We start from the raw sequence: 27,039 nt of genomic DNA, 5'->3' as shown, positions 1-27,039 counted from the left end.
AAATTTTGGGTTTTTTCTCATTTAATGATACCTAATTAGGTATCATTAAACTACCTTATAATTATAAGGTAAATCAATTTGCATGTATACAATAATGTATGTATGCAAATTGGCATAAGCCTTTTTAAGTAATTACTTAAACTCAATACTTAACACATATCAAAATATAATTACAATATGTGTTACATATTTTTGTTAAATCCAATGAGACTTAGGTAATTAATTACTTAAGTACAGCAGTAATTACTAAAGAATTGTATACCACGAAAATTAGTTGACTTAGTTCTTCGTGTTCTTTATAAAATATTTATTTTATTAGACAATATTTTTTGACTGTAACTATACTTTAAAGCAACACCAAACCTATACCATGTAAGTGACGTTTTTTTTTCAAGGTTTTACTTTATATTAACATAATTTCTTAGGGCTTCCAAATTGGTGCCAAATTCATCTATTGCCGAAGCTACGCTTCATAATCCACTTCCTTTAATATATAGACCATACGTATGGCCATTTATAATTCTCTATCCGCTCTTTGGATATTTTTATTTTTTCCATTATGATGAACATATTGGAGGATCTGAATGGACTTTTGTGTTTTTGGGTACAATTTTTTCCTTGAACCTTTTATTTTGGCTTATGCCATTTTGGAATGTGGAGGTTGATCGAATTTTTAACACTAAACTAGTAAGTTTATATCATATTTATCTATATAAATGTTTTAACATAAAATTTTTAGGCACAATCTGTGGAAGAGGCCAGTTTGATTCGATTAATTCCTGTGGCAAATGGTGGTGCTTCCGAGATATGTACAATTCAACGTGCATTTTATGATGGGGATGAAGAAATTTCTTTCTTATTTCAACGCCGACGCTTTATATATAACTTTGAAACCGGAACTTTTAATCCTCCAAGCTTCACTATCGATTCACCTCAAAAGATTTCATTTTACCAACAGTCTGTTGGTTTAACAGGAGATTTAGAGAATTTGGAACGCCAATACGGAGAGAATAAGTTTGACATCCCCATACCAACGTTTCTTGAACTTTGGAAAGAACATGTAGTTGCACCTTTTTTTGTTTTCCAAATGTTTTGTGTTGCTCTTTGGTTATTGGATGAAATGTGGTACTACCCTTTGTTTACTCTTTTCATGCTTCTTGCTTTTGAATCCACTGTTGTATGGCAACGCCAAACCACTCTTCGAGAATTTCGCGGAATGAGCATAACACCGTACAAAATTTGGGCCTACAGGGCTAAAGAATGGATTGAAATAGATTCGGATGAGTTACTCCCTGGTGATTTAATTTCTGTCACACGCTCCAAAGAGGAATCTGGGCTTCCCTGCGATCTAATTTTGGTCAATGGTACAACTATCGTCAATGAGGCCATGCTTTCTGGTGAATCAACTCCTTTACTTAAGGAGTCTATTTCACTGAGGCCTGGCGATGAATTTATTGATGTTGAAGGTCTTGATAAAAATTCAATCCTTCATGGTGGTACTAAGGCTCTTCAAGTTACACCTCCTATCAATCCTCATGTTCCTTTACCACCTGACAATGGCGCTTTAGCAATTGTCACGAAAATTGGATTTGAAACCAGCCAAGGCAGTCTTGTTCGTGTCATGATATTTTCAACAGAACGCGTTGGTGCTGGAAATAAGGAAGCTTACTTTTTTATCCTTTTTCTTTTAAATTTTGCTATTGCTGCAAGTTGGTATGTTTGGAAAGAAGGTGTTAAGTCTAATCGAAAGAGATCGAAACTTATTCTTGACTGTATTCTTATTATTACTTCTGTCGTTCCGCCTGAGCTTCCAATGGAGTTAACTCTTGCCGTCAACTCTTCTCTTGCATCGTTGTCCAAGTTTTACATTTACTGTACTGAACCATTCAGAATCCCTTTCGCTGGTAGAATTGATGTTTGCTGTTTTGATAAAACAGGAACTTTGACCGGAGAAGATTTAGTGGTTGAGGGTATTGCTGGGATTGCTGCTAATCCAACAGTTCTTTCTTCTGTTTCTGAAATATCTCGTGAAACAAGCCTTGTTCTTGCCGCTGCTCATGCTTTAGTATTACTTGATGACGGTGAGACTGTTGGTGACCCTATGGAAAAAAACACTTTAAAAGCAATTAAATGGATCGTTGCCAAAAATGATATTGTTCAAAATAAGGAAATTCCATCTCAAAAATTGACTATTCTCAGACGATTTCAGTTTTCTTCTGCTTTAAAAAGATCTTCGAGCATTGCAAATGTCGAAGGAAAAACATTAATTGCTGTCAAAGGTGCACCTGAAACTCTTCGTGGAATGATTGACACTCTTCCTAAAGAGTACGAAACTACATTTAAAAGTTTCACAAGAAGTGGTAGTCGTGTTTTGGCATTAGGATACAAATATTTGGAAAATAACATCTCTCCTAGCAGGCTTAACAAAATTACACGAGAAGAAGTTGAATCTCATTTAATTTTTGCAGGGTTCCTTGTTTTCCACACGCCTCTTAAAGAGGATGCTGTTGAAACTGTTAAAATGCTGAATGAATCAAGTCACCGTGTTGTGATGATTACTGGAGATAACCCTCTTACTGCAGTTCATGTTGCGAAAGAGGTTGGTATTGTTGAGCGTGAAACATTAATACTCGACTTACCTGAAGTTAATCACGGTGACCATGAACTTGTTTGGAGAAGCGTTGATGAATCTACTATTATTCCTGTAAAACCATCAGATCCTTTAAATCTTTCTATTTTTGAAGATTTTGACTTGTGTGTTACTGGTTATGCCTTGGCAAAGCTTAGTAATCATCAACATATTGTTGATTTGGTCAAACATACTTGGATTTATGCCCGTGTTTCTCCATTGCAGAAAGAGTTCATTTTGAAGGTTCTTAAAGAAGCTGGCTATATGACTCTAATGTGTGGTGATGGAACAAATGATGTTGGTGCTTTAAAACAAGCACATGTTGGTGTTGCTCTTCTTAACGGAACTACAGGGGGTATGAACAAAATGGCTGATGATAGAAAAATTGAAGCAACTAAGCAAGTTTATGAGAAACAAGTTGCTCTTATGAAAAGATGGGGCAGTACTAAAATTCCTCCTGTTCCACCCGCGATTGCGCATTTGTATCCTCCTGGACCTAATAATCCTCATTATCGTAAAGCTGTTGAAGAAAAGGGTGGTGTTCTAGACGAGAAAACCATTCAAGAAATTGAAAAATACACTAACACAGATGAGGCTCCACAACAAGCTGCTGCTTTTGCTGATAAATTAACTTCAATTATTGAAGAAAATGAAGACGAAGCACCTAAACTGAAACTTGGTGATGCATCTGTGGCTGCCCCATTTACATCAAAACTTGCTGATGTCTCAGCTATTACAAAGATTATCAGACAAGGACGATGTACTCTAGTAGCTACAATTCAGATGTATAAAATTCTTGCTTTGAATTGTTTGATTTCTGCTTACTCTCTTTCTGTTCTTTATCTGGCCGGAATTAAGATTGGGGATGCCCAAGCCACTGCTTCTGGCCTGCTTTTATCTGTGTGTTTCATGTCAATATCCCGTTCACGTGCAATTGAAAAACTTTCCAAACAACGTCCACAGCCTGGAATATTTAATATTTACATCATGGGGTCCATTTTAGGACAATTTGCTGTTCATATTGCTACGCTAGTGTTTATTACCAATCGTGTTTATGAAATTGAACCAAGACAAAATGATATTGATCTAGAAGCTGAATTTAAGCCGTCTTTGTTGAATACTGCCATTTATTTGCTGCAACTTGGTCAACAAGTTTCTACTTTTGCAGTTAATTACCAAGGCAGACCGTTTAGAGAAAGTCTCAGGGAAAACAGGGGAATGTATTACGGGCTTTTAGGTGTTGGTGCTCTTGCTCTTTCTGGATCTACGGAGTTTATTCCTGAATTAAACGAGGTTTTAAAACTGGTACCAATGACAGATAAGTTTAGATTTCAGCTTACTGGTAGTATTTTACTAGATTTAGGCGCTTGCTGGTTGATTGAATTGACGTTGAAATTCTTTTTTATGGACTATAAACCAGCAGATATTGCTCTTAGACTAGATGAACGAAAGGGCCATCTTTTGTTAAAGAAAGAAAAATAAGATACTTTGTAAATATTTAGTTTGATTAAAAGTGTAATTGCCTATGATTAACAAGTTGATAATTCTTTTTACCCCCTAACCCTGATATATAAGGAGGTATTTTCGTTGAAAACCTCAATTATGATCATTCTTATACTCCTACTAGTAGTTGACAATGTCTATTAAAAGAAAAGCACATGAAATGAAAGAAGGAAACAAAAAACCAAAGGTGAGTAAGTAGGAAAAAAAATTGTTCATTTTTTAATAATTTTTTTTTAGTTCAATAATTTAAAAAATATTGAACCTTTTTGGAGTGGTATTTTTGTTACATGTCCAAGAGGTAAAGAAGCTAAGTGTAGGAACGAAATTGTCGATATTTTTAATGAGTATTCCAAAGAATTTTACGGAAATTTAAAAACTGAAAAAATTTTAGAGGAAACTCAAGCACCATTAGATAGATCGTCAAGTCTAAATAATGTAGAAGAAACCATTGAAGATATTATTGCTAGAGAGCTTGAAGAACTTAAAAATTCAAGCCAAAGTAAAATTTCAAAACAAGCTTCAAATAAAAAAGGAAAACAATTATTTGAAGCAATGGAAATTGGGTGTGAATGTGTTATTTTTGTCCGAACTCGCTTGCCCATAGATCCTGTTGATTTTGTTGGAAAGGTTTGCAAAGACGTCAAATATGGCAGCCAAATAAAAAGAAGTCGTTTTGCTCAACGCCTCACACCTATCGTTTGTACTGCAACTGCAAATATTGAAGGCTTAAATCGTCTCTTTAACACAGTACTCGCACCCGAATTTTATAATAGAGGAGTTCCACAAACATTTGCCATTCGTCCGACTTTGAGAAATCATAATGTTCTTTCTCGGGAAGACATTATTAATAAGACTGCTAAGTTTATAATATCAGCGCCGATCCATGATAAAACTGAAAACAATGATATGGAAACTACGTTAACCAAGTCTGAACCTCCCAAAAAAGAAAAAATAAAGAACTCAGTAGATTTAAAAAATTACGAAAAAATGGTTATTGTTGAGTGTTATAAATCAATAGTTGGAATGTCAGTGGTTGGCCCAGAATTTGAAAAGGAATACCATAGATTTAATCTTGAACAGATTTTCACTACTAAAACAACATTAACTGAGTCTACTTCCATCTCAATAGACCAAATCTCAAATTTAACACATGATGACAAATCTAACACTACATAGTTTAAAAAAATATTTACAAAAACCTTTTAAAAAAATTTTCCGATCAATTCCACAATACTATTTAAACATAGATAAAATGTCAAATCCATCAACGGCTCCGAAATTACAATCTAAAGTAAGAAAAGACCAATCAGATGATGATTTTTTTGATCAAAGGGATCTATGGGAAAAAACAGGACCTATAATTCAAACATCTGAGGTAAGATACACTGATCTCAAAAGTAACTTAAATCTCATGTAATAATTAAATGTCAGTCTCTAGTGACCCGAGATTATACAAATGCCAAAGTTAAAATCGATCGCTCAGCACTTCGCCATGCAATTGAACGATGCTTGTATTTACGAGAGTATGATCAAGCTTTAAACATACTTCATCAAGGATATCAGAATGTAAGCAATGATCGAGAGCGTGATGAATTAGAGTCATTGCACAAGACTGTAGCTCAATTAAAATATAACTGCAAGCAATCTGAAATCAATAAAATTTAATTTTTAAATTTTTAAAACTTCATGAATTTATGAATCAATAACTCTTATCAGCCACTGAATAAGTAGCATACCTAGGGAAATTCCCTTTGCCAGCTATATTAGAACTCCTGGCCTTGTCTTTATTCCCAAATCCGTAATATTCCTCTTCTTTCGACTTTATTTCAACTGTGATTGCAGTTACTTTGCGATGTCTTAAGGTGGGTCTTTGGTCATTGTGTTTCTGTAACTCATATTGAATTTTGTTTTGATTTCCATCTTCAATTTTTTTTTCAACATCATCGGTTTCAATTACTTCATCTATAACTTTCTCAGTTGAGGTCTTAAAGATTAAAAAATAGCCCATTTGTTGTAACCTAATCCCCACAAGTATGGCAACATCAATCGCCTTTCCAAGGGCTTTTAAATGTATTACTTTTTTCTGTAAGTTTTTTTCTTTAATATAGTCCAACATTTTCACTACACGCTGAACTACAGATAAGACATTCATACCTGATTTGACAAATATTGTAAAGTCACCTTTTTCATGAATAACCCCTCCTTTCTCCAATTTAGGAGGAGGATGCTTGGATGTTATTGAGACACCATTTTGGGCTGGATTTAGCAATAAGTCTTTATTTGTTTTGGAAATTTCGAAAAATGAAGGCGGGTGTGAAGTATTTGACTCTAAAATAGATTGGTAAGAGGGAAAAAACTGCGGAAATCGATTATTAAAATCTAACGGAGTTGATTTCAATATATTTGACTGACTTCTTTGTGTTTGTGTTTGTGTTTGTGTTTGTGTTTCTGAATGCTGATCTAAACTCGGATTATCATGTATTTGAAACTGTGAAGAATTTAAAAGATTTTTTTTATTTTTATTTAAACCTAAGTTTTTTTTATCATTGTTTTCTAATCTTATGGAAGTATCATCCTCAGACAAAAGGGCTTGTGAATAAGTTGTATAAATCGAAATAGGACGAATTGTCTGATCTGAAAACGAACCATTTAAGTTTGAACCATTCATGACTCAAAATATCCGGAATGAAAAGCGGTGCTATTTAAATTCGTTTATCAAGAACTTAAATGTAATAAAAGAATAAAAATTTCCTTGTTTTTGAAAAATTGAATCGAAATTTGGTTCTTAGAAGAGCTTAACGTATTTAATTGTAGAATCAATCTTAAACATCTCAAAGATTGTTCAATATCCCAGTAAAAGTTTTGTTACATTTTTTTCTTGTATTGTATTGTAAATGGGAAAATGTAATAGCATTAGTGACAATTAAAATTTGTAAAATCTTATATAATTGTAGGGCCTACTCAATATTCATTGTATCTGTTGCTTGCAGAAATTTACATATCTCGTTAATTCGGCGATACTCAGTATTTGAACAAATAGTATTAAATTTTAAAAATGGAAACACCTTTAGCAGCAGAAAAACCTAAGTGGTATTATGATTTAACATACCCATCTGTCAATTCAAAATCTGGGAAAAATATTACATTGAAGGGATTAAATTCGACAAAGATAAATATTAATGGAAAAGTAGTCGATCCACCTGGCTTTTCTTCCGAAATTCCTGGATCATCATCTTCTTCTACTTCTGCCTCATCAGCTCTTCATAATAGGAGGGAAATACAAAAAAAGCAGCAAGAAAAAGATGAACTTAAGTTAAGAAGAGCTAGAGAAGTGGCGTTTGGGCCTGCCAAAAGCATTCCTATGAATTTGATAATGTCATATTTTAGTGGAAGCTCTTTACAAGTAATTCCCCTTTCTATGACATGGATGATGTTTTTTAATGGGCCTTTGAAACAATTAATGACAGTTAATGAACAATTTTCAAAACTTGAAACCGAATCTAATACCTCAAGCATATTTATGCTCAAACTTCTTTATTCATTTTTTATTGTGCTTACCATGTGTGTTGGAGTTTACAAGTTGTCAACTATGGGTATATTGCCCAATACCACAAGCGATTGGGTTGCATGGGAACTTCCCAGTACAGTAAGTATACCATTTATTTTTCTTATTTTCAATCACTAATTTTTAAAGGTTAAAGAACTTTCATTTAATTAATCATATAAAAATTATAGTAAGATAATTAATTATCAATTAAATCGTTGGTGCCATCTGCAGCCTTAAACGCATTAAATCCACCTTTAAGGATAAAAATTTCGGGACCTGATCCTTTCGAATTTTTATAATCGGTTAACCAGCCCCAAGTGCGTGTAGCTCTATCGCGTGAACTTACACAATGAACAATAATCTCCTTTTTTTCAGCTTTGTCAAAAAGATCATATAGGTCGTCAACGCTATGATAAATACTTTGAGCAGGAATATTAAATGCACCCTTAATTTTCCCCCCAACAAAATCGTTCTTTCGAAGGTCGATAATAGCAATGTCCTTAGGTGACCTTCTAATCAATTCGGCAACTGCTGAGGGTTCCAAATAATCTTTTTCAGATGGCTTGACTGAAGGCTCAGGAGTAGATTGGATCCAATTAACAATTTCGGGAGAAGCCATTTTAAAGTCTTAAACTATGAAAAAAAAATTAGTATTTTGGAATCGGCTTTCAATTTTTAATCTAAATTAGTCGATATAAACTTGATATATTTTAAAAATAACAAAAATAATGAACTATGAGTTTTAATTGAGAACCTATGGTCGTTATTTATATTTCAAAATATCACGGGGTTTGTCGGAATCGGGCGGGATTTTTATTATTATTAAATTTGTATTTACTTTGCACAATCAAAAGAACATAAATGGAAAATCACAGTGACAGGCTGAAATATTAATTGCGGGAGCTAAATAGCTGACCCTCCTCGGTTTTCTTATTTCGTAAGTTACGCTACAAGATAATTATCAATACCTCCTCTATTCACCTTCAATATATATTCACATATATACGTGAATGGACAGACAAACCTGCTTGGACTTGCTTTTTTTTGTCGTGTTGGCTTGTCGAGGTGGTGCGCCTATTATTTTTTTTTGTAGCTAGCTCTCTAATTCTTTCCCATCCCTAACACTGAACTCCAGATTTACATTCATTAGCCTTCACAAACTAATGCCGTTTTATGGTACATTTTAATGAAAAGTTTGTCGGAATAACCCAAAAGTTTATTATGTAATGTGTAGGAAATGATGCTAACAAAAGCCAAGATTTCTACAACAAACCCCGAACTTAAGGAACAAAAATCAATCGTAAGAATTGACTTTTTTGATAATTCATGCTGTCATAGATATTGTTCAAGAAGTTTTTTTTGTCTTTGTTATTGTTATTAAAATCCGCATTAAGTTCGTTTTAACTATATCTTCTAGATAATTACACAGTAATATTGAAAACATTTCTGTAACCAATTCCACAAAAAATATCTAGCACTAAGTTCAAACATATTAGTCCTAGTAATAAATTTAACACTTATAAGTAATAAATTTAATAATTATTAAATTTATTTAAATTTATTTATTGAAACACAGTAAAAATTCATTTAATAATTGTTATAATAAGTAAATATAAGCATATCAAATAATTTTAGATATCTTTCAATTTATATTAAATTAGATGCTGGCTGAGATGTACACATTTTTTTGCTTTAGAATTTTAATTAAAATGCATTTTAGCATATGCTATGATATTTTTGATATTTTTGATATTTTTGATATTTTTGATATTTTTGATATTTTTGTTCTATTTGTTTTTATTGTCTTTACGAACAATGCAAATTTATATTAAAATCCCTGATCAGGGACTTTCATGATAAAATTATACTGTAATTTACAGGATACTTTAACTTAATACCATATTACTAATAATATGCTTACTAATTTTTTTAAAATATTAATCCAATTTATTTAATTTTTTTAAAAAATTTTTCTACTCAAGCATTGTCATCTTCAGATTAATTCAAATTTAAATAATGAGCAGCTCTAAACTGAATTTTAATGCGCCTGATGAAAACTTAAACGATGGCTTGTTAAACAGCTTACCACCAACAATTTTCTGTATAGGAATGGCAGGCTCAGGGAAAACTACATTTATGCAACGTTTAAATTCACACATTCACTCAAAAAAGCAACGTCCATATGTCATAAATTTAGATCCAGCAGTTCTTAAAGTACCATTTGGAACAAATATTGATATTCGAGATTCAGTAAATTACCGAAAAGTTATGGAACAGTATAATTTAGGACCGAATGGTGCCATTATGACATCTTTGAATTTGTTTGCAACTAAAATTGATCAAGTTCTAGACATTGCAGAAAAACGAGCTAAAAGTGGTAATGTGAATCAAATAATAGTTGATACACCTGGGCAAATTGAATGCTTTATTTGGTCAGCCTCTGGAGCGATTATCACTGACGCATTCGCTTCGTCATTCCCAACAATGATTGCATATATTGTGGATACGCCTAGATCATCATCGCCCACAACGTTTATGTCTAATATGCTTTATGCTTGTTCTATTCTTTATAAAACTAAGCTTCCAATGATTGTGGTGTTCAATAAAACAGATGCCCAAGATGCTAGGTTTGCTATAGACTGGATGACAGACTTTGAAAAATTTCAAGAAGCCTTACAAAAAGATGAATATTTAAACGGTAATGAAAGCGGCGGTAGCAGTGGTTATATGGGCTCATTGATGAATAGCATGTCATTAGTTCTTGAAGAGTTTTACAATCATTTAGATGTTGTTCCGGTGTCTGCTTACACCGGTGATGGATTTGACGAGTTTTTGGGTGCAGTTGAGAAAAAAATTGATGAATACAATCGGGATTATAAAACTGAACGTGATGTAATAATAAAACAAAGAGAGATTTCAGCTCAAGAACGGAAAGCAGCTGATTTAACACGACTTTTAAACGATATGGGAATTAATGATAAAGGAACTAAAGAAACAAATTCAACTACTGCTGATACTTTATCAGATACTGAAGATTTATCAGAAAATGACGTTGATCCTGATGATTATGAAGATGATATTTCTAGCAAATATAGAGAAGGACCTAGAAATCTGAATGAACCCTCTAAATCAACTCATAATGAGTTTTTTGCTGGTAGGGATTATGATTATAGTGATCGTCGCGGTGAAATAAATGATAGTTCTGAGCAAAGTCTTCAAGATAAATTTACTGAGGCTTTAAAAGCAACATCACGAGAAAATGATAATTCGCGTGTTGAATTACTTAAACAAGCATTAGGGCAATCTAGTAAAAACTAATTTTTAAAACAATTTTGGTTGATTGGTGTTGATTTTAATTAATCAGTTATAAATAAAAATTTAGTAGCCATGAGTATAAATGTTAAAATAATTACGTTGTCTGACTTGATAGAGAAATAGTAAGAACCGATGAAGGGGTTGGAGATACTGACGACAATGACGTATGCAAAGATTCCAATGCTGAACTAGATTTTGCAAATGGTTCTGAAACTGAAGCCAGATTAGAAATATGGGATATAGACATTGAATTCCCATTTTTGTCATTTCTAATTTCAATATCCATGTTTTTAGACCTAGATTCCTCTAAAGACTGAATAAAGCGGTTGGGGGATTGAGCTTTTATTGTGTAAGGACTTGAATCATCCGAGCTAAATATAAGGTGTGGTTTACGTTCAGCTAAATCCAAAATCGTTTTGGCGAATTCAGAATTACACCAGGCAAACCATGATCTAGTAAATGAATGGGGTAGATCAACATTAACACTTTCATGCATCAGACCTAACCCTGAAGTAGATTTCTTTAAAATTTCTAATGATTGTTTGATTTCAGTATCATTATCTGTGGTACGAATTGCAATAATGTGACTCATTGGCCATGCAAACCTAGTACCTATATGTGGACCACCAATACCTTCAAAAAATTCGCCCTTCAAGTAATATGGGTTTCCTGTTTTTGATAAAATCATTTTTCTAGTATTTAAATAAATTTCATTACTTCGAGAAACAAATCCCATATCTGGGAGAGATAGCAAAGATGGGGTGTTGGCATCATCCATTATAGATATACTGCCATATCCATCAATTTCATACGCAAATACTTTACCAAATTCAGGATGGTCGTACGTACCATGTTGAAAGATTCCATTTTCAATATCAACACCGAGTGCTGATAGCTTTTTAGCTAGTTCAATATGATCTAGAGTGTTGAGGATTTTTGCTGTACGTTTAAGTTCAACTGACATAAATGCATTCCCAGGAATAAAAAATTGATAAATTGTTGCATCATCGGATGGTCTAAAAGCGGAGCGTATAAGAGAAGTGTTTCTGTTCACAGGATTTCCGGCACCCCCTAAATTCAATGTTTCTGTTCCAGTATCTGTTTTTCTCCGAAAAGTATAATAATTGGGAAGTTTTTGTCCTGTCTCCGAGTATGTTGGAATAGCCTGTTCCTGGAGTACACGTAGAAGACGAGAAAGGGCTTTAAGCCAAGAAGCGGTAATAAAGGATGTGTCATAAGTAGCTTCGTAGTAATCATTGCTAATTCCTAAAAAGGATGCTAAACTGTCAATTTCATATTTGCATTCAAAAACAATGTTTAAATTAACGCGAGGAAAAACAATATCATTTTCATTGTTGTAAGGAAATTTCAATCCACTTTGAGAAGGGGGGTGAAATGCATTGCAATAAGGATGTGAAATAACATAGTCAGATTGTGTACTAATAGTTCCAAGAATCAAATCGCGTATTTTAGGATCGAAATTAGCTAAATGGGAATAAACCGTGATTTGCTTATGAGAATCACGTAACCATGAAGCATCGATATCACCGGTCACAATAAATGTTTGGGGATCAACTCCTGGATGATGCCATCTTATAGTTGTATCTAGAGTGTTTGGAAAACAATTTTCAAATAGTCGAGACAAATCTGGATCGCTGATACGCGAAGTGATATCAGATATTACCCTTTCTACTTCGCTTGAACTAAAAGTTCTGCATTCTTTCAACGGTCTTTGAAATGGAAGCTCTAAAGGTCCTTTACTGAAAGGAGGATGTGATGTTGAAGAATATTGAGAATAATTGGGACAGGAAGATTGTTTGTTTTCCCTATTTAGATTGGTTCTTTGGTGCTGCTGTTGACGTTCTAACCGTATTAATTCATCGAGCTCTTTTCTGTTAGAAACTCTTTGAGGGTTAATGTAGGGAGTTCTAAAATCTTTTGCAATTGGGGGTATCTGAGAAAATTGATTTTCTTTAGAAGTAGCAATAGAAGCTTCAAAATTTGATGAGCGGGAAGATGTATTTAATTTATAAAGCAAAATTAGTAATAAAAAGAGTAAAATAATAGCAAATTTATTATTTTGCATTCTTCGTAAAAATCGAGCCAATTTTGTACGAGAAGAGGGGCGGGCCATTTGACTAGTTGTTGGAGGAGGAAGCATTATTTAAGTGATCGTGATAAAGGTTTCGATAAAAAACAATTAAAAAATAATAAAAAACAGGGAAAAAATATGAATAAAATTCGATATACTTCAACATAAATATATCTTTAAACCATAATCATATTCTTATAACTTATCATTTCTGTTAATGATATTAATTTCGTGGATAATACATGATAAAAGCTTATTTTAGAAATGAGGAACGTGGGTAACTTAAATTGGACTTAAATTAAGTTAATAATATTACTCTAACTGCTTACGTAAATAAATATACGCTTTAGTACGATATTAATGTTCATTTCCCTTAACGGAGACAATAAATTTGTAATTACAAAAATGTCACAATCTTCTAAAAAGTTTTTGATACACAGTTCATTGTAAAAACAAAGTATACGTCTAAGCATATCTATCTATAAACATATATGTTTATTACTTAATTACACAGTCCTTGATAATAGTTATATATGACGATTCACTTAAGATCTGATTTCGAAAAAAACTAATAAAATTGAGCTCTAAATTGTTTATGGTATAGAATCAAATTTGATTTTATTAAAAGGCTTAACGATGTCTCATATACCTGGGTTGGAACCTGAATACTTTGTCCATCAATTGCCACCAGATCTTCAAACCAAAGTAACATCTCGCAACACACCTTCTCACTTGATTCACAAATTACATGCAAAAGAAATTTCTTTACTTGAGGAGGTACAGGAATTCCTTGGTAATAAAGTAGAAGAGTTCAAATATTTTGCTGAATCTCTTTTTTCTTCAGTCAGCAATACCAACGACATTTTATTTAGTCCTACCATATCATTTACAGAAACGGCACACAATCCGATGGGCGAAATTTTTTATGATAATTATGATGAAGATTCTATTCCTTTAGCGAAAACTTGTTCCCAACTATCATATACTTATGAGCCCCCAAGTCCTGCTACAATGCCATTAAAGCCATCATTAAAGGCAACGAAAGAAATCACATGTGAAACATCTGAATTAAAAAAGAAAAAAGTTATGTTTTCTGATAATTGCCAGGTTGCTATTGTTCCTTCAATTTCAGATCTAGATTTTCATCAATCACCTCCTGACAGCCCGTTTCAAACAATTGGTGAAATTTTTGGTCATGGTAAAGGTGATTCGATAACTGAAAGTTTTTTGGATTTAGATGAAATGAAAAAAACAAATCAAAACTCTGTCACTCAAAAAGTCTATTCGGGGAATAGTTTTAATCATCATAATTTATCATCCTCACCTTCTTCATATCTGTCGCCGCCTATACCCTCATCGCCTGCGGCACCTTCATCACCCACTAATCCATCCCCATTACATACGGAGGCTATTCTTGGAGCAACAGATGAAGATAAAGTTAGTCATAATGGATTTTTTTATAACAATGAGGAAGAATACGATGATATTGACGGAATATATTTACATGATCATAAATTTACTGGATTTTCACCTTCTAAAAAGAAAAATTCAAATAAGGATTCATATAGTGGAAGTTTTTCCAATGAAAAAGAGAAAACAGCAGATCAGTCAAATGCTATAAAGCCGAATTATAGTTTGAGAGTACCTAAGTTGATTAATACTAATCAGAGTCATCTTTCTTTCCACAATATACAAGATGATCCCTCCATTCAAAACATAGACTGTGCGGCAGAAAAAATAGAGGAAAATGCTGTTAAACAATTATTACCTCAATGCTTGACAACACCAGTCGAGCTTTCAAATGATTTAAATACCAGAAATGCTGCACTAAGCAAATTTGCTTCTTTGATTGAAAATGACAAAAATACTGACAACAAAAATTATTGTGATGTTGATCTCAGATATAATAGTTACATTTCTAAAACTAATGACGTTCAACCTACTTATTCAACTAATTCGAATCCCATATTGAGTCAGAATAATGATCATACACCGTCTTATATACAACGTTCGAATAATAAATCTTTTACATCAAATATTCATTATGAAAGCTCAAGCACAAATGAAAACATCTCAAATAAAGAGAATAGTGAGAGTAAATCGAATGAAACATTAAACAATCAATTTGACACCAAAGGTAGAGATGTTGACAACTTTTCAAGTAATGACACTATCAATAAAAACAACAAAATAAATGATTTAGATGTTGGTGTGGTTGATAGCAGAGATAAAAACAAAGAACATATAAAAGAAAAAAGTGATGACCATGATGATAATGATAACGACAACAATAACGATGATGATGATGATGATGATGATGATGATGATGATGATGATGATGTTTTTCAATTTGATGAGGCGCCTAGTATATCGGTAAGTGAATCATATAAAGATACATCTTTCAAAAAATCTTCATTGTTATTTTCATCATCTTATGACAATGAAAAACCTAGAAATGAAATTTTTATAGGCTCTTTACCTACGAACCAATCTCGAACCTCGTTTTCTGAGTTACCTACAGTTGTTGGAAGTTTGAAAACAAAATATCTTAAGTACAAACCCCGTAACTTAAAATCTTTTCAAAAATCAACCATACAATTGGATAATCAAAAAAATGATGAATTGAATTTTAATCCAGTAACTATTCAAAAAGATGGTTTTAAAACTTCCTTATCAGAAGGACAAAATATATTATCTAACTTTGCATCCAGCCTTCCAATTACTGTTAGTCACAGTTCCAATTTTAATAAAATAAATCTTAAATCTTCTGGCAAAAATATGTCGGCAAATAATAAATCTTTGTTCCTAAATAGCGAACATATAAATGACATAGACTTTGCTTTTACTGATTCGCTAGGGATTCCTGATGAAGATATTTCGATGTATGCATCTCCAGGATCTGCGGTACAGCATCTTCCTCAAAGAGGAATGGATCCTGGATCTATGAGCTTTTCACAGCGCCTTACTCTCGAAAGATGGAACAGCAAGCGAGATCACTAATTGGTTAAATAGTTTCACACAAGCATTTTCTTCATATTTATGTAATTTTATAATTATTATACAGTATTTTTATATATTATTTTATTTTATTTTATTTTATTTTTCTCTAATTATTTTTGAGAGAATTAAAAATTTTAAAATATAAATAATTATTCACCTTATAAGGTGAACCCTATTTTTTTTGAAGATAAAGATAAATGAAGAAATTATTAATTTTTCATTTGCTTAGTAAACTTATCATTAGTAAAAAGCTAAAATGCAACAGCATTCATGAATATTACTAATATTTCAAGCATAAGCATACCAATAATTATTATATAGGGTAATTATAAATATTCTGGTAAAAAGTTATTATTCTACACTATCTCTTGGTTAATTTATTTGATATCTCAACAATGAAACTGTCTGATTATAATGAATTTGATATATTAGATACTTGTGGATCTAATAATCAATCTATAAGACGTTTAACAAATCAAGAAATTCAAAGCCCAAATGATGTTTCAAACGAGTCGCAAATTTCTGAAGAAAGTGAGGAAGACTTTTTTAACGAAGAATCATTTAATCATGACTATTTAAATACGCAATTATCTACATCTCATATTGAAAGAAAACACAATTCAGAAGGGTATTTATCTGGAATAACAGTTTCAAAAGAAGAATACCTTCAAAAAGGATTTGATTACGGATATATGCATGGTGCACATATGGGAATTTTAGTTGGAAAAATATTGGGTGTTATGCAAACCGAATTTTTTTTTTCAAATTATAAGCAAACAAAATGTGAATATGGTTTATTAGAAATAAACCATAACATTAAGAAATTTAATGCTCTTACCCCAGGTGAATTATTTAGCAAAGATTACTATGAAAAAGATCCTTTAAAACTCCCAGGTACTTTTTTTGAGGAAAATGAGTCGTTAAGTCAAATAAATCAACTGGGGTTGGCTTATCAATCTATGGATAAGCAAATAATTGAATCGTTTCTCTCAGCTCCGTTTCCAGGAAAACCTGAGTTACACCCTTCTGTCAAATTTTATGTAGAGGCTTTAAAATTAAATTTAAAAATTGATATAACTGAATAACAAGATACATATTTAAAAAAAAAATTAAAGTTACAAAAAAGTATAATTTGCTATAGTAATTTACCAAAATGAACACCACCCAATATAATGCAAGCAAAGGTTTTCCACATTGGTAGCTTGTAAAATAAGCTTATCGACTTGGGTAGGAACATCAAGATCTTTAACATTTCGAAAATCATTTCCTGTTAGTTTATCCGTGATCCTTTTCAGAACAATATCTGCACGATTATCACGGGATCTTTGAATTCTGTTGGCCGTGATTTGAGACTCTGATTTTTTCTCAGTTGGTGGTGCTACGCCTCCTTTGATTGCTGAAAGAGAAAGTGCAGATGTACCATTTGAGCTTCGTCCAGTTCGTGAATCCTCTTTAGTCACATTCCCAGTTCTATCATCATTAAGAAACCCATTATTTCCATAATCCATAAGTCCCCCCATTCCACCTACTAGACCTCCAGGGCCAGTTTGAGTGGCAACAGTTGGACCATCTGTCTTCATTGGAATATCAAATCCCCAATTGATTAAAGGATCATGAGCAAATGCCTCAAGAATAGCCATCAATGATTCCTTATTGTCACGTAATAGGGACATAACATGTTCACATGTTATTCTGAAGCTTCCTTCTATACCGGAAACTTCCATAGCATAAACAAGCATTCTAGTAAGACGAAAGGGTACTTTTTCAGGGTACTTCTCTCTCAAAATAGCAGCCTCAAAGCAGTCACCAAAATCAACGTGAATTACTTTTCCAGTATATCTGTCAAGCATGAGATTAGAAGGGTGACGATCACCTAAACCTAGAATGTATCCAACCATTGACATAACAGCCAAAGAACGAGTATATTGAGTTCGACGATCTAGCCAAGCTTCAGATGATCTGCTTTTAAGCCACAGAACTCTATACAAATCTTGGCCTCTAGTGTTGTCTAATGCATAAGTAAATATCTCGATTTTTTGTAAATGTGCCAGACTATCATAATCAGGTGCCATTTGCAGCATCACTCGGTATTCAATATTAAGAAGGATTTTTCCTTCACGATATTCTCTGATTAATACATGAAATGTATCAGCGTGAGGAACCCAGCCCAAAAGACCAGATTTGGGAGATAGGGGGATGGCAGGGTATTGTTGAATATTCAAATGGCGTTTAAAACATTCTGGATCATCAGATAAAAGCGTATTTACAAGTCCAAATAGTTGCATAACAAGATTATCTTGGCGAATATCTTCATGACCTTTTAATACATATTGATAATCCTTTCCATCACTTGCTTTAATGGTTAAACGTCGAGGGCGCTGCTTTGATGAAATCACAGAAAACATAGGATCAAACTTTGAAATACTTATAATAGGCTTTCCTGGTATATAAGTTCCAGGAACTGCTAGTTGCAAGTTTCTTGCAGCTTGAAGTTTTGGAGAAACATATTGGAGGTCTAAAGTTTGTGCTTGGGGAAGTTGTCGGGTTATTCGTCTAAAAACATTGTAATAAATATCCCAGGCCTGATTTAGGTTTGCTGGGTCGTTAGTTCTGCGATAGCTAATAAGCCAGTTATGAGCTTCATGCAAATCACGAGCGAAGGCGGTTTGAAATGCCACTTCACGTAATGTCTCTGGACCACGGTCAAGCATTGCATGCAATCCTTCTAATGTGGAAAACATTTTTTCAATATTGTGCTCTCCAAAATAGTATCTTGAAGCATCCTCAAGGCCCTCATGCCACTGTTCATGCCAAAGAACAGCTACACGAATTAATTCGTAACTCACAAGCTCAGCTTGTTCAACTAATGTAGCACTATGCTGTCGCATTTTATCAATAATGCTGGATGCAGCCATTTGTCTAGAAGCACTATCCGATTTAATAGCCACAGTTAAAGGATAAATTAAAGCCTGAGGATGATTTCTTCCAAGCTCTGTCAATAAGCTTTGCAGAGCTTTACTGACTACCGGGTCAGGTTGATGAATACTTGAAATTAATTGTGGAAGAACTCCAAGCCAAACTTCCAAATGAATTAATTGAAATCCTTCAGCCATTGCTTTTGCTGGCTCGTCAAGGCCTCCATATTTAAACCATAAAGTTAAAAGACGCAAAGTATCTTGAAGGGACTTTTGTTCAGATAAAGCAATGGATTTAAAAAATCCCTTTATTGCAGGAACAACATGGTGCTGAATAAGACGATCAGTATCCACTCCTTGAATACTGCATGTATCAAAAAGTGTGATAAATTCAAAATTAGCCAAGGCCCAATTATGCCAAGCCTTATACCAACTTTCATCAAAATGAGTAGCAAGCAAATAAGACCCTAAAATCGTATCAGGCCCTTCAGTCATCCAAGATTCTCTTAAAGCCACCTTCCATTCACCCTGTTTCAAAAAACATCTTGCTAGGAGCCTGGTATTTTCTTTAACAGTAGACGACACATCAGTTCTATTTGAAGGCAACGGCTGGGCAATGAGATCATCATCTTGCAAGTTCAGTAAATGCGACATTCTGTTTGTGAATTCCATAAGCTTATCCAAAGCTTCTTCGTGATTTCCCCTAGCCCACTCATATTTTAACTGCGCATATACGACTTTTGGAAGAAATTCGACAACTCCGCTAGTGCTCCGATCATTGTCATCTGGTTCTAAAATTCGGCTTAATGATTTTTCAGCAAGGCCTAGTCTTCCTGATTTACGGCACAAATTAGCAAATTTGATCCACATATCCATATCCTCTTTGGGTTTAATTACTAAAGCACGAACTTTTAGCATACGTTGCCATATGTCCACATTTCGCTGGCACCCTTTCAGTCTTTTCATCCATGTCTTTTTCATTGTTTTTCTTGTATCGGATTCAGTAGGAAGATTCTTATAAGTGATTATTTCCTCAAGTTCAGCAAGCATTTGGACACGAACAACCACACCATAAGCACGATTGTAACTTTCGCTAACAAGTGCAGTTAGTTCCGTTGCAAGTAAATCCCGGGCAATAATAATTTGTTTTGATGCATCATTGTAATTACCACGATGAATAGAAAGAATAGCATTAAAAAATGAACGATCAGGCGATTCACTTTTCATTACTGAGATGTAGGTATCCATTCTTTCCCATTCACCTAATCCCCATGCCGCTGCTGCTGCCAGAGGTGCAACTGCTCTTTTAATGTCATAGGTTGAATTCGCCCATCTCTCTTGAGCAAGTTTAGACAGTTGTTCCCATTCTCCTAAAGCATGTAAACATCTCATTTTACCCATTGTTACTTCCATAGAGTCAGGATCTTCTTTCTCTCGGCGATTATAAGCTTCAAGTGCATCATCCCAACGCTGAAGTTTTTCGTACCATGTTTCTTTTAATTGAAGACTATGATGTTGTTGAGCTCTAGTTAGAATGCCAATAGCTGAATCAGACTGCTGTAAATGATTATTGATGGTAATAAGTGCTTCAATGGTATTGGTTTTTGGGTCTTGCATGTACTCCAGTTCTTTATAATGGAGTGCCTTTGCGTATGCATGACATTTCTGAGCGTAATTCGCTAACGTTCTAATATCAATTGGTAACGACTTTTCATCATGCTCCATATATTCTGCTAGGTTCAATAAAGTTTGAAGAACCTCAGGAGGTATATTTGGTGAAGTTAAAGCAATTTCTAAAGACCTCACAAGATCCTCTTTGTATTGATCATAAAGTGCCCCCCAGCAGCTGTAAAAGCTAGGATTAAAAAGATCTTTTGCTAAAGGTGCATATACACCAGCAATACTTGCGCTGGCACGAAGAGCTTGTGAAGGCGATTCCTTTAACAATTCCAAACTTAACCTTCGAAGCCATTCCAGCCAATCATCTCTAGTTGTACGCTGTGATGTGTTCCATGCTAGTTGAAGATGCATTTGGTTTACTCTGAGCTTGCGAGTAGCAACGTCAGCAGGAGATGACTCATCTCCAATTTTGATGCGTTTTCTGTAAGGATTTAAATTTTGAGGCAGAGGCTCGGAATTTAAAATTTTGGTGACTAGTTGTTCATAATTTGGTGCATGAATTTTATGCTTTAGCAAAGATTTGTTCACAACAGAAATAAATATTGTATACTCAGAATTCATTGAGAATGCTAGCGCACAGAGTGTATTCACAATTGGTGTTTTGAGCTCCTCAACCTCAAGATTTAATGTCCGTAGCAATGGGTGAATAATTCTTGGTGCCATGTCATTTAGATTAACAGTACGGCAAAGCTCACCTACTGTTTCAATTGCCGCAATTCGTAAATTTATTGGAGTATATTCGATCATACTCACTATGCAAGGAACAATAAGATTTACGTACTCTTCAATAGTAGATCCAAATATAATAAAAGAATTAAGAACTTTAACAGATGTATCACGCATATGTGACTTATCGTTTTGTATAAGGTTGATTAAAAGAGGAAGCAATCGAGGCATATATGCTTTAAACTCTCCATCTAAAGCTTGAGCAATTGAATCTATTAATGAAAGAATGACAGTTTGTAAAATGGGGATAGAAAAATATTCTTGCGCAACTTCAAATATTGATGGAAGAAAGGGACGCGCATGCTGTTTGACAACTTGAATCAAATTGGAAAGCTGTCTGAAAATAAATTCCGCCATGACATGACTGCTAGACCGAATAACGCTAATTAAGCCAGGAATGATTTGATTTAAAAAAGGGACACACTTTAACCCTAAAGATTTGAAAATATGTAAAACTGCTTGGGCGATTGCGTTGTGATGAGTGACTAAAGAAGGATCCTTCAAAAGACTCATTAAGGTTGTTATGACTACTGTAGGGTAATACTCCTCTGCAGAAGGACTCATTCCTTGCATTAATAAAAGAACATCGATAGGAGCTGAATCGTATTCTGTAGAATCGTCTTCAGTTTTTCTTTCGACCTCTCTGTGTTTATAAGGATCCAAAGCTCCTAAAATCCCCATTACACGAACAGTCTCTCGCTTTAAAGTTAAATTTTGGTCAGAAGACTTTAAGATAGTAACAAGTATACCTAAAAGTTGTGGGTAGTCAATCAAAGGATCAATAACATAACCTGAGCTGCTGGAAAGTTGGCCCAAAGTTCTTAAAGCAGCATCTCGCTTAATTGCTGAGCTTTGATCTTGAAGTGTATCTAATATTAGTTGCATCAACTCTGAAAAATATGGTGACATATCTTCCCCAGTAACTTTAGATAGTTCACCGATAGCAGCAATAACGCTCGAAGCTACAAGAGGGCTAGAGTCTTTTGCAGAAGGAATAAGAGTTGCCAAAATTGGTTTTATGTATGGTCGAACTAAATTATTCGTGCTGCTAATCAAAAGCCCTAAAAGTTTAGAGCTTTCTTCTTTGTTCCTTGAAATTGTCGCAAATTCAAGTTCTGTAAGTAGTTGAAGTAGAGTTTTTCTCAAAGATGGGACAACATAAGCAGGGTTAATTCTTGAAAGGCGGCCTATAATTGTTATTGCTGCTTCACGGACATGAAAATCTTCATCATTCATCGCCATAAATAGCATCCGAACATTTTCAGCTTGAGCCAAATGGTAATCCAGTTTACTTTGAAGAGAATTTAAAATTTCTCTTCTGATTTCAGGAACAGGGTCACTTAAAGCTACCGTTAGCAGCTTTTCTAAAACTTGGTTGACAGATTTTAATGAATGTGAACTCGATTGATAGCAAATAGGGTCAGCGGTAAATAAATTGATTGATGTAAGAGCGGCAGCTTTTCGCACCTGAGGATTTTCATGATCAATGTAATACAATGCACAATTTTTTACAAATTCACTTAGCGATTGTCCTTTAAAATCAAATGAACCAAGAATCCTTAACGCTAATACAATTACTTTATCGTCTGTATAATCCTGAGATGTATTATTATTGTTGCTATCTCTGTTAATCATTGTTTCTCTGTATTCCATAGCAGCAACGACATTGATCTTTTGCAAAGAGTTGGGAGACCCTGGAGGTTGAAAATGTGAACCACTAAGAGTTAAACTTATAATATCTAAAAGCCTGTCGCGAATTGGTATGTGTAAAGGAGGTATATTGATTACAATTTTAGTCAAGCATTTGTTTAAATCCTCACTCAAACCGCACGAAAACAAAAGGTCCAAAACATCTTTAGATAAATGTTTGGAAAGAGCCTGGCCAACAGCACCGGAAAGCATTCCTAAACATTCAAAAACTGCCGATTCTTGTTCTCTTCTCGATCTGCTAAAAAGAAATTAGTTACTAACCATTGGATAAAAAGCCCTAACTTACCTTTTAGACGTTAGCACCTCTTTAACGCCTTCAAGTATTGGGTCTAGATAAAACGCAATATTGCTTCGTACAGAGAGTGCAATTTTGCCTATCGAAACGAAAACAATTGGTCTCTCTCTTTCTTTTTTGAACTGAAGTATCAAATGATTCATACTATCCGAGAGATATTTCTTTGTGAATTCTATTGGGCTGTATTGAGCAAGAATAGGAAGTATTTGGATAACAGTTCTTCTTACAAGTAAATCTTTGTGATCTTTGTATTTCAAAACAGTTTCACAAACGTCACTGTAATAAGGCTGCATAAACATACCAGCAGTTCTCAGTAATTCCCGGAAAGCTAACAATGTTCCATGTATATCATCAGTTGTTCCAATTTTTAGTCCCGCCAATGCACCATCATAAATCTTGCGATAACATTTTTGTTGTGCATCTGTATCTCTTCCCACAAGAATTTCTAAACAAGAATGAAGAGCATCTGCTGCATCTAATCTAATGGAAACTTTAGAATCGCGAAGGCCCACCCATATAACATCAATGATTTGATTAACATAAGAGTATAAAAGTGTTTTACTGCTTTTGGCTAAGGCTGCTATCATTAAAACAGCTGAATGTCTCCTTGCTTCTTGTCTATCAGATTGAAGCCATTCTAAAGCCCTCGTGATTTCAAATTCAACAATTTCAGCTGCAAGACCCTCGTAAGCTGTTAGTTTACCCATAGTATTAACAGCTGCACGAAGAACCTCAATATCGTTAGTTGGTATAGTTGAACGTAAATAATTCGCAAATCTTGTAACCTTAGTTGACATTTCATCCGATTGATAAACATCCAATAACTTATCTATTGCGGTAATACCTCCAAGTCTTGAAGAAACATCTGTACTTCTTAAAAATTCAAATATTCTTTTGTTAATTTCATTATTTGGTCTTGGTGATCCATTTTCTGAGTTTTCAACTCCAACTGTCAAAAAATATTGTTGAAGTTCTGTACCAGCTTTATCTCTTTCTTCAGGATTTCTAGTTGAATCATTAGCTTCTTTGATAATTTATTTTTTAAAAAAAACTTACTTAGACCTCAACCCAGCAAAAATTCCGTTTAAAACAAAACCCTCCTGCTGGAGAGAATTGGGAAGCGATGGCATAACAACTGTAAAAAAATTTTAAAGTACTTCTTTTTATCAAAGTATTTTAAAATTAATATAGATATAATAAATAAAAACGATATTTAAGTGGGAAAATGATAACGATATTATTGAAAATAATAGTAGAGTTGATTTCATGTGGTGGTACGTTAACTAATTAGTTAACCCTAAACCAGAAACTTGGAAAACATATAGATAACTATATGTTTTCCAAGTTTCTGGTTTAGGGTTAGATTTTTATAACTTGTAACGTTTACATAATAGAAACTGGTATACTTATTTCATTAAATCTAAAAGTATAAAATAATAATCATCAAAAAAAAGTACCATAAAGATTTATTATAATGAAAAACACCCTTATGTTGCGCCGTATTGTGCGCACACAGCCCAGATTTTTAAATGATCTTAAAGATATCAATAAATGTAAAAATTTGAAGACTGAGAAAAAAATTAATAGATACATATTTAATGAATACCAGATGCAAGATTTTGGAGGAAAAAAAAATTTAGAAACTTATATTCATAACCAGGTAGAGAATAATTTAAATATCTCAACAATTCCCAAATTTATTCCCTATTCTAATATAAGCACGTCATCTGTTAAAATGAACTCAGTTTACGAGACAATGAAAAAAACAGATTTTTTTGTCATTAGTGCATTTAATGAAAATTTAGATCATAATTCTATCATTTTTCGTCAAATTTCATCACATTGCAATAACCTTGATGTGAAATTCATGATGATAAAGCCTATTTTGTTACAGGCTTGTCTCTCTTCTACAGATGGAAATTTAGATGATTTTTGGTTGAAAAGAAATATGGACCTAATTTCGGATGATTTAATAGAAAAATTGAAATTTGATAAAAATTCTCCTAAACTGATAACAGGTATATACTTTTTTAATCTTAAATCTTCAATTGAAGATGTTTTTTTACAAAAATATATGGAATGTCAGAGACTGTTGGGTGCTCGATTTTCGATCAAAGCCATTGGTAACACTAAAAATTTAAAATCTGCCTTAAAAAACATTGCTTCTCCATGGGAATCAAATCAAAATAGTAAAGATCTTGCTAGAATTTTAAAGGAATTTGCTAGTAGAGGACTTGTTAAAAGCAATAAATCACATGATGGAGAAGGCTTATATATTATATAGTTTTTAGCAATGATCGTTTTTTTTTGATTTTTTTATGGTTAATCAAAATATAGTAAAGGCATCAACGCTATCCTCTTTATTAATACTTAATGAAGTAGTAATAGAAATGATGGCGTTGACTATGCACTTTCGTTTTCTCCATAGGTTTTTAATTCGACTTTTATGCTTATATGTCTCGCAGGCCAAAAATAATTTCTGGTTCAAGCTTGGGAAGAATATGAAATCAAATGTCAAGCCTATCTCATTTATTTCTATTCGTCCTTATCTGTCTTTACCGCTTTAAATTTATTTCTCAATCCTTCCAAGGTAAATGTAAAAAAAAGGGTTTTAAAAGCTATATACTGTTTAAAAGAACCAATGTCCATTGTATGAAATATTCGTTTTAAGCATTTCATTTAATTCCTCAGCAAAAAACACTCTATAGATTTTATCTAGCTATTCTAGTTTGTCTTATCAATGCTAAAATTTTCAAGCCAAGCACCAAAATTTCCTTAAGATCACTTCCGAAAATTGTTACTAACAATTATAGGTCTTTTTACAATAGTAGCGTACGTTTTTTTTTTCCTTATAGGGAATAGCTATGATGTTCATTAAAAAATAAAGTACAAATATCGCCTACTCATCATTGACAACTCGAAATGGTATTAAAGTATAAAGCAAAAAAAAAAAAAAAAAAACCATCTAATGCACCTTTTTCGACTTTATCGATGAGGGAGAAACACACTGGTTACTTTGCTCCCACTAATTACAAGTGGTCAGTGGAAGTAAAAATGCTTACCGATGAGATTATTCCTACCAATGGCGACAGTAAAACTAAGATAAACAATGTCAGTGCTGTTACAGTAATAATCAGATACTTCAGTGACGTATCTAAAGTTGAAATAAGTAAGCGTGTCAAAAGGCTTGGACCTATTACCTCCTTTAACTAAGTGGTAAAATTTATTTAGAGACACTTCAACATAAACCATGCAAGTTTTGTGTGTATTAAAGAAACAGATAGGTCATCTTTTCAAGCTAGAATTAAATAGGATATTAAATTAAAAAAATATTCCTGGGTGTTTCTCTAAAAATTTGGTAATTGTGCGAAGATTTCATAAGGATATCCCTATCAATTCAAGCTGCAGTACTGTAGTAATCTTAACTAGGTATATAATATATATTATATTGACAACAATATGTTCTTTTAAAACCCTAACCACGAAAATTTTACTTGCCCTAGGATGCTTATTTCATAAAATCTAAAAAAGTATAATATTAATCATCAAATACATTTTCATGGAGATTTATTATCAAGCTTTTCAGAAAAAAATTTGCTGAGCCAAATTTCATATTTATTTTATTCA

General features: G+C 33.3%; 7 protein-coding genes across 7 annotated transcripts; 4 read left to right on the top strand and 3 right to left on the bottom strand.

Moving 5' to 3' along the window:
- Positions 1-204: 204 nt before the first annotated feature.
- On the top strand, positions 205-4,111 carry SAPINGB_P005685 (uncharacterized protein; the record flags this gene model as incomplete). Its single annotated transcript, XM_032000399.1, has 3 exons — positions 205-215; positions 426-504; positions 740-4,111. 3 exons carry the CDS (start codon positions 205-207, stop codon positions 4,109-4,111), a joined length of 3,462 nt encoding a protein of 1,153 aa, XP_031856290.1.
- A 154-nt stretch (positions 4,112-4,265) lies between these two features.
- On the top strand, positions 4,266-5,308 carry SAPINGB_P005684 (uncharacterized protein; the record flags this gene model as incomplete). Its single annotated transcript, XM_032000398.1, has 2 exons — positions 4,266-4,323; positions 4,524-5,308. The coding sequence occupies 2 exons, from the start codon at positions 4,266-4,268 to the stop codon at positions 5,306-5,308; spliced, it is 843 nt and encodes a 280-aa protein (XP_031856289.1).
- Positions 5,309-7,875: 2,567 nt separating this feature from the next.
- Positions 7,876-8,298, bottom strand: SAPINGB_P005683 (uncharacterized protein; the record flags this gene model as incomplete). The annotated part of the gene is made up of 1 exon (XM_032000397.1): positions 7,876-8,298. The coding sequence occupies one exon, from the start codon at positions 8,296-8,298 to the stop codon at positions 7,876-7,878; it is 423 nt and encodes a 140-aa protein (XP_031856288.1).
- Positions 8,299-9,695: 1,397 nt separating this feature from the next.
- Positions 9,696-10,997, top strand: SAPINGB_P005682 (uncharacterized protein; the record flags this gene model as incomplete). Its single annotated transcript, XM_032000396.1, has 1 exon — positions 9,696-10,997. One exon carries the CDS (start codon positions 9,696-9,698, stop codon positions 10,995-10,997), a length of 1,302 nt encoding a protein of 433 aa, XP_031856287.1.
- Positions 10,998-11,088: 91 nt separating this feature from the next.
- Positions 11,089-13,128, bottom strand: SAPINGB_P005681 (uncharacterized protein; the record flags this gene model as incomplete). Its single annotated transcript, XM_032000395.1, has 1 exon — positions 11,089-13,128. The coding sequence occupies one exon, from the start codon at positions 13,126-13,128 to the stop codon at positions 11,089-11,091; it is 2,040 nt and encodes a 679-aa protein (XP_031856286.1).
- A 594-nt stretch (positions 13,129-13,722) lies between these two features.
- On the top strand, positions 13,723-16,086 carry SAPINGB_P005680 (uncharacterized protein; the record flags this gene model as incomplete). The annotated part of the gene is made up of 3 exons (XM_032000394.1): positions 13,723-15,459; positions 15,798-15,810; positions 15,920-16,086. 3 exons carry the CDS (start codon positions 13,723-13,725, stop codon positions 16,084-16,086), a joined length of 1,917 nt encoding a protein of 638 aa, XP_031856285.1.
- A 1,145-nt stretch (positions 16,087-17,231) lies between these two features.
- On the bottom strand, positions 17,232-24,542 carry SAPINGB_P005679 (uncharacterized protein; the record flags this gene model as incomplete). Its single annotated transcript, XM_032000393.1, has 4 exons — positions 17,232-23,355; positions 23,404-23,491; positions 23,558-24,417; positions 24,469-24,542. The coding sequence occupies 4 exons, from the start codon at positions 24,540-24,542 to the stop codon at positions 17,232-17,234; spliced, it is 7,146 nt and encodes a 2,381-aa protein (XP_031856284.1).
- Positions 24,543-27,039: the final 2,497 nt, after the last annotated feature.

The sequence above is a fragment of the Magnusiomyces paraingens genome (assembly GCF_902498895.1).
Source record: "Magnusiomyces paraingens strain CBS 517.90 genome assembly, contig: contig5, whole genome shotgun sequence".
Lineage (NCBI taxonomy): Eukaryota > Fungi > Ascomycota > Dipodascomycetes > Dipodascales > Dipodascaceae > Magnusiomyces > Magnusiomyces paraingens.
The sequence above is the reverse complement of the archived record's forward strand: the minus strand, read 5'-3'. Positions and strand labels throughout refer to the sequence as shown.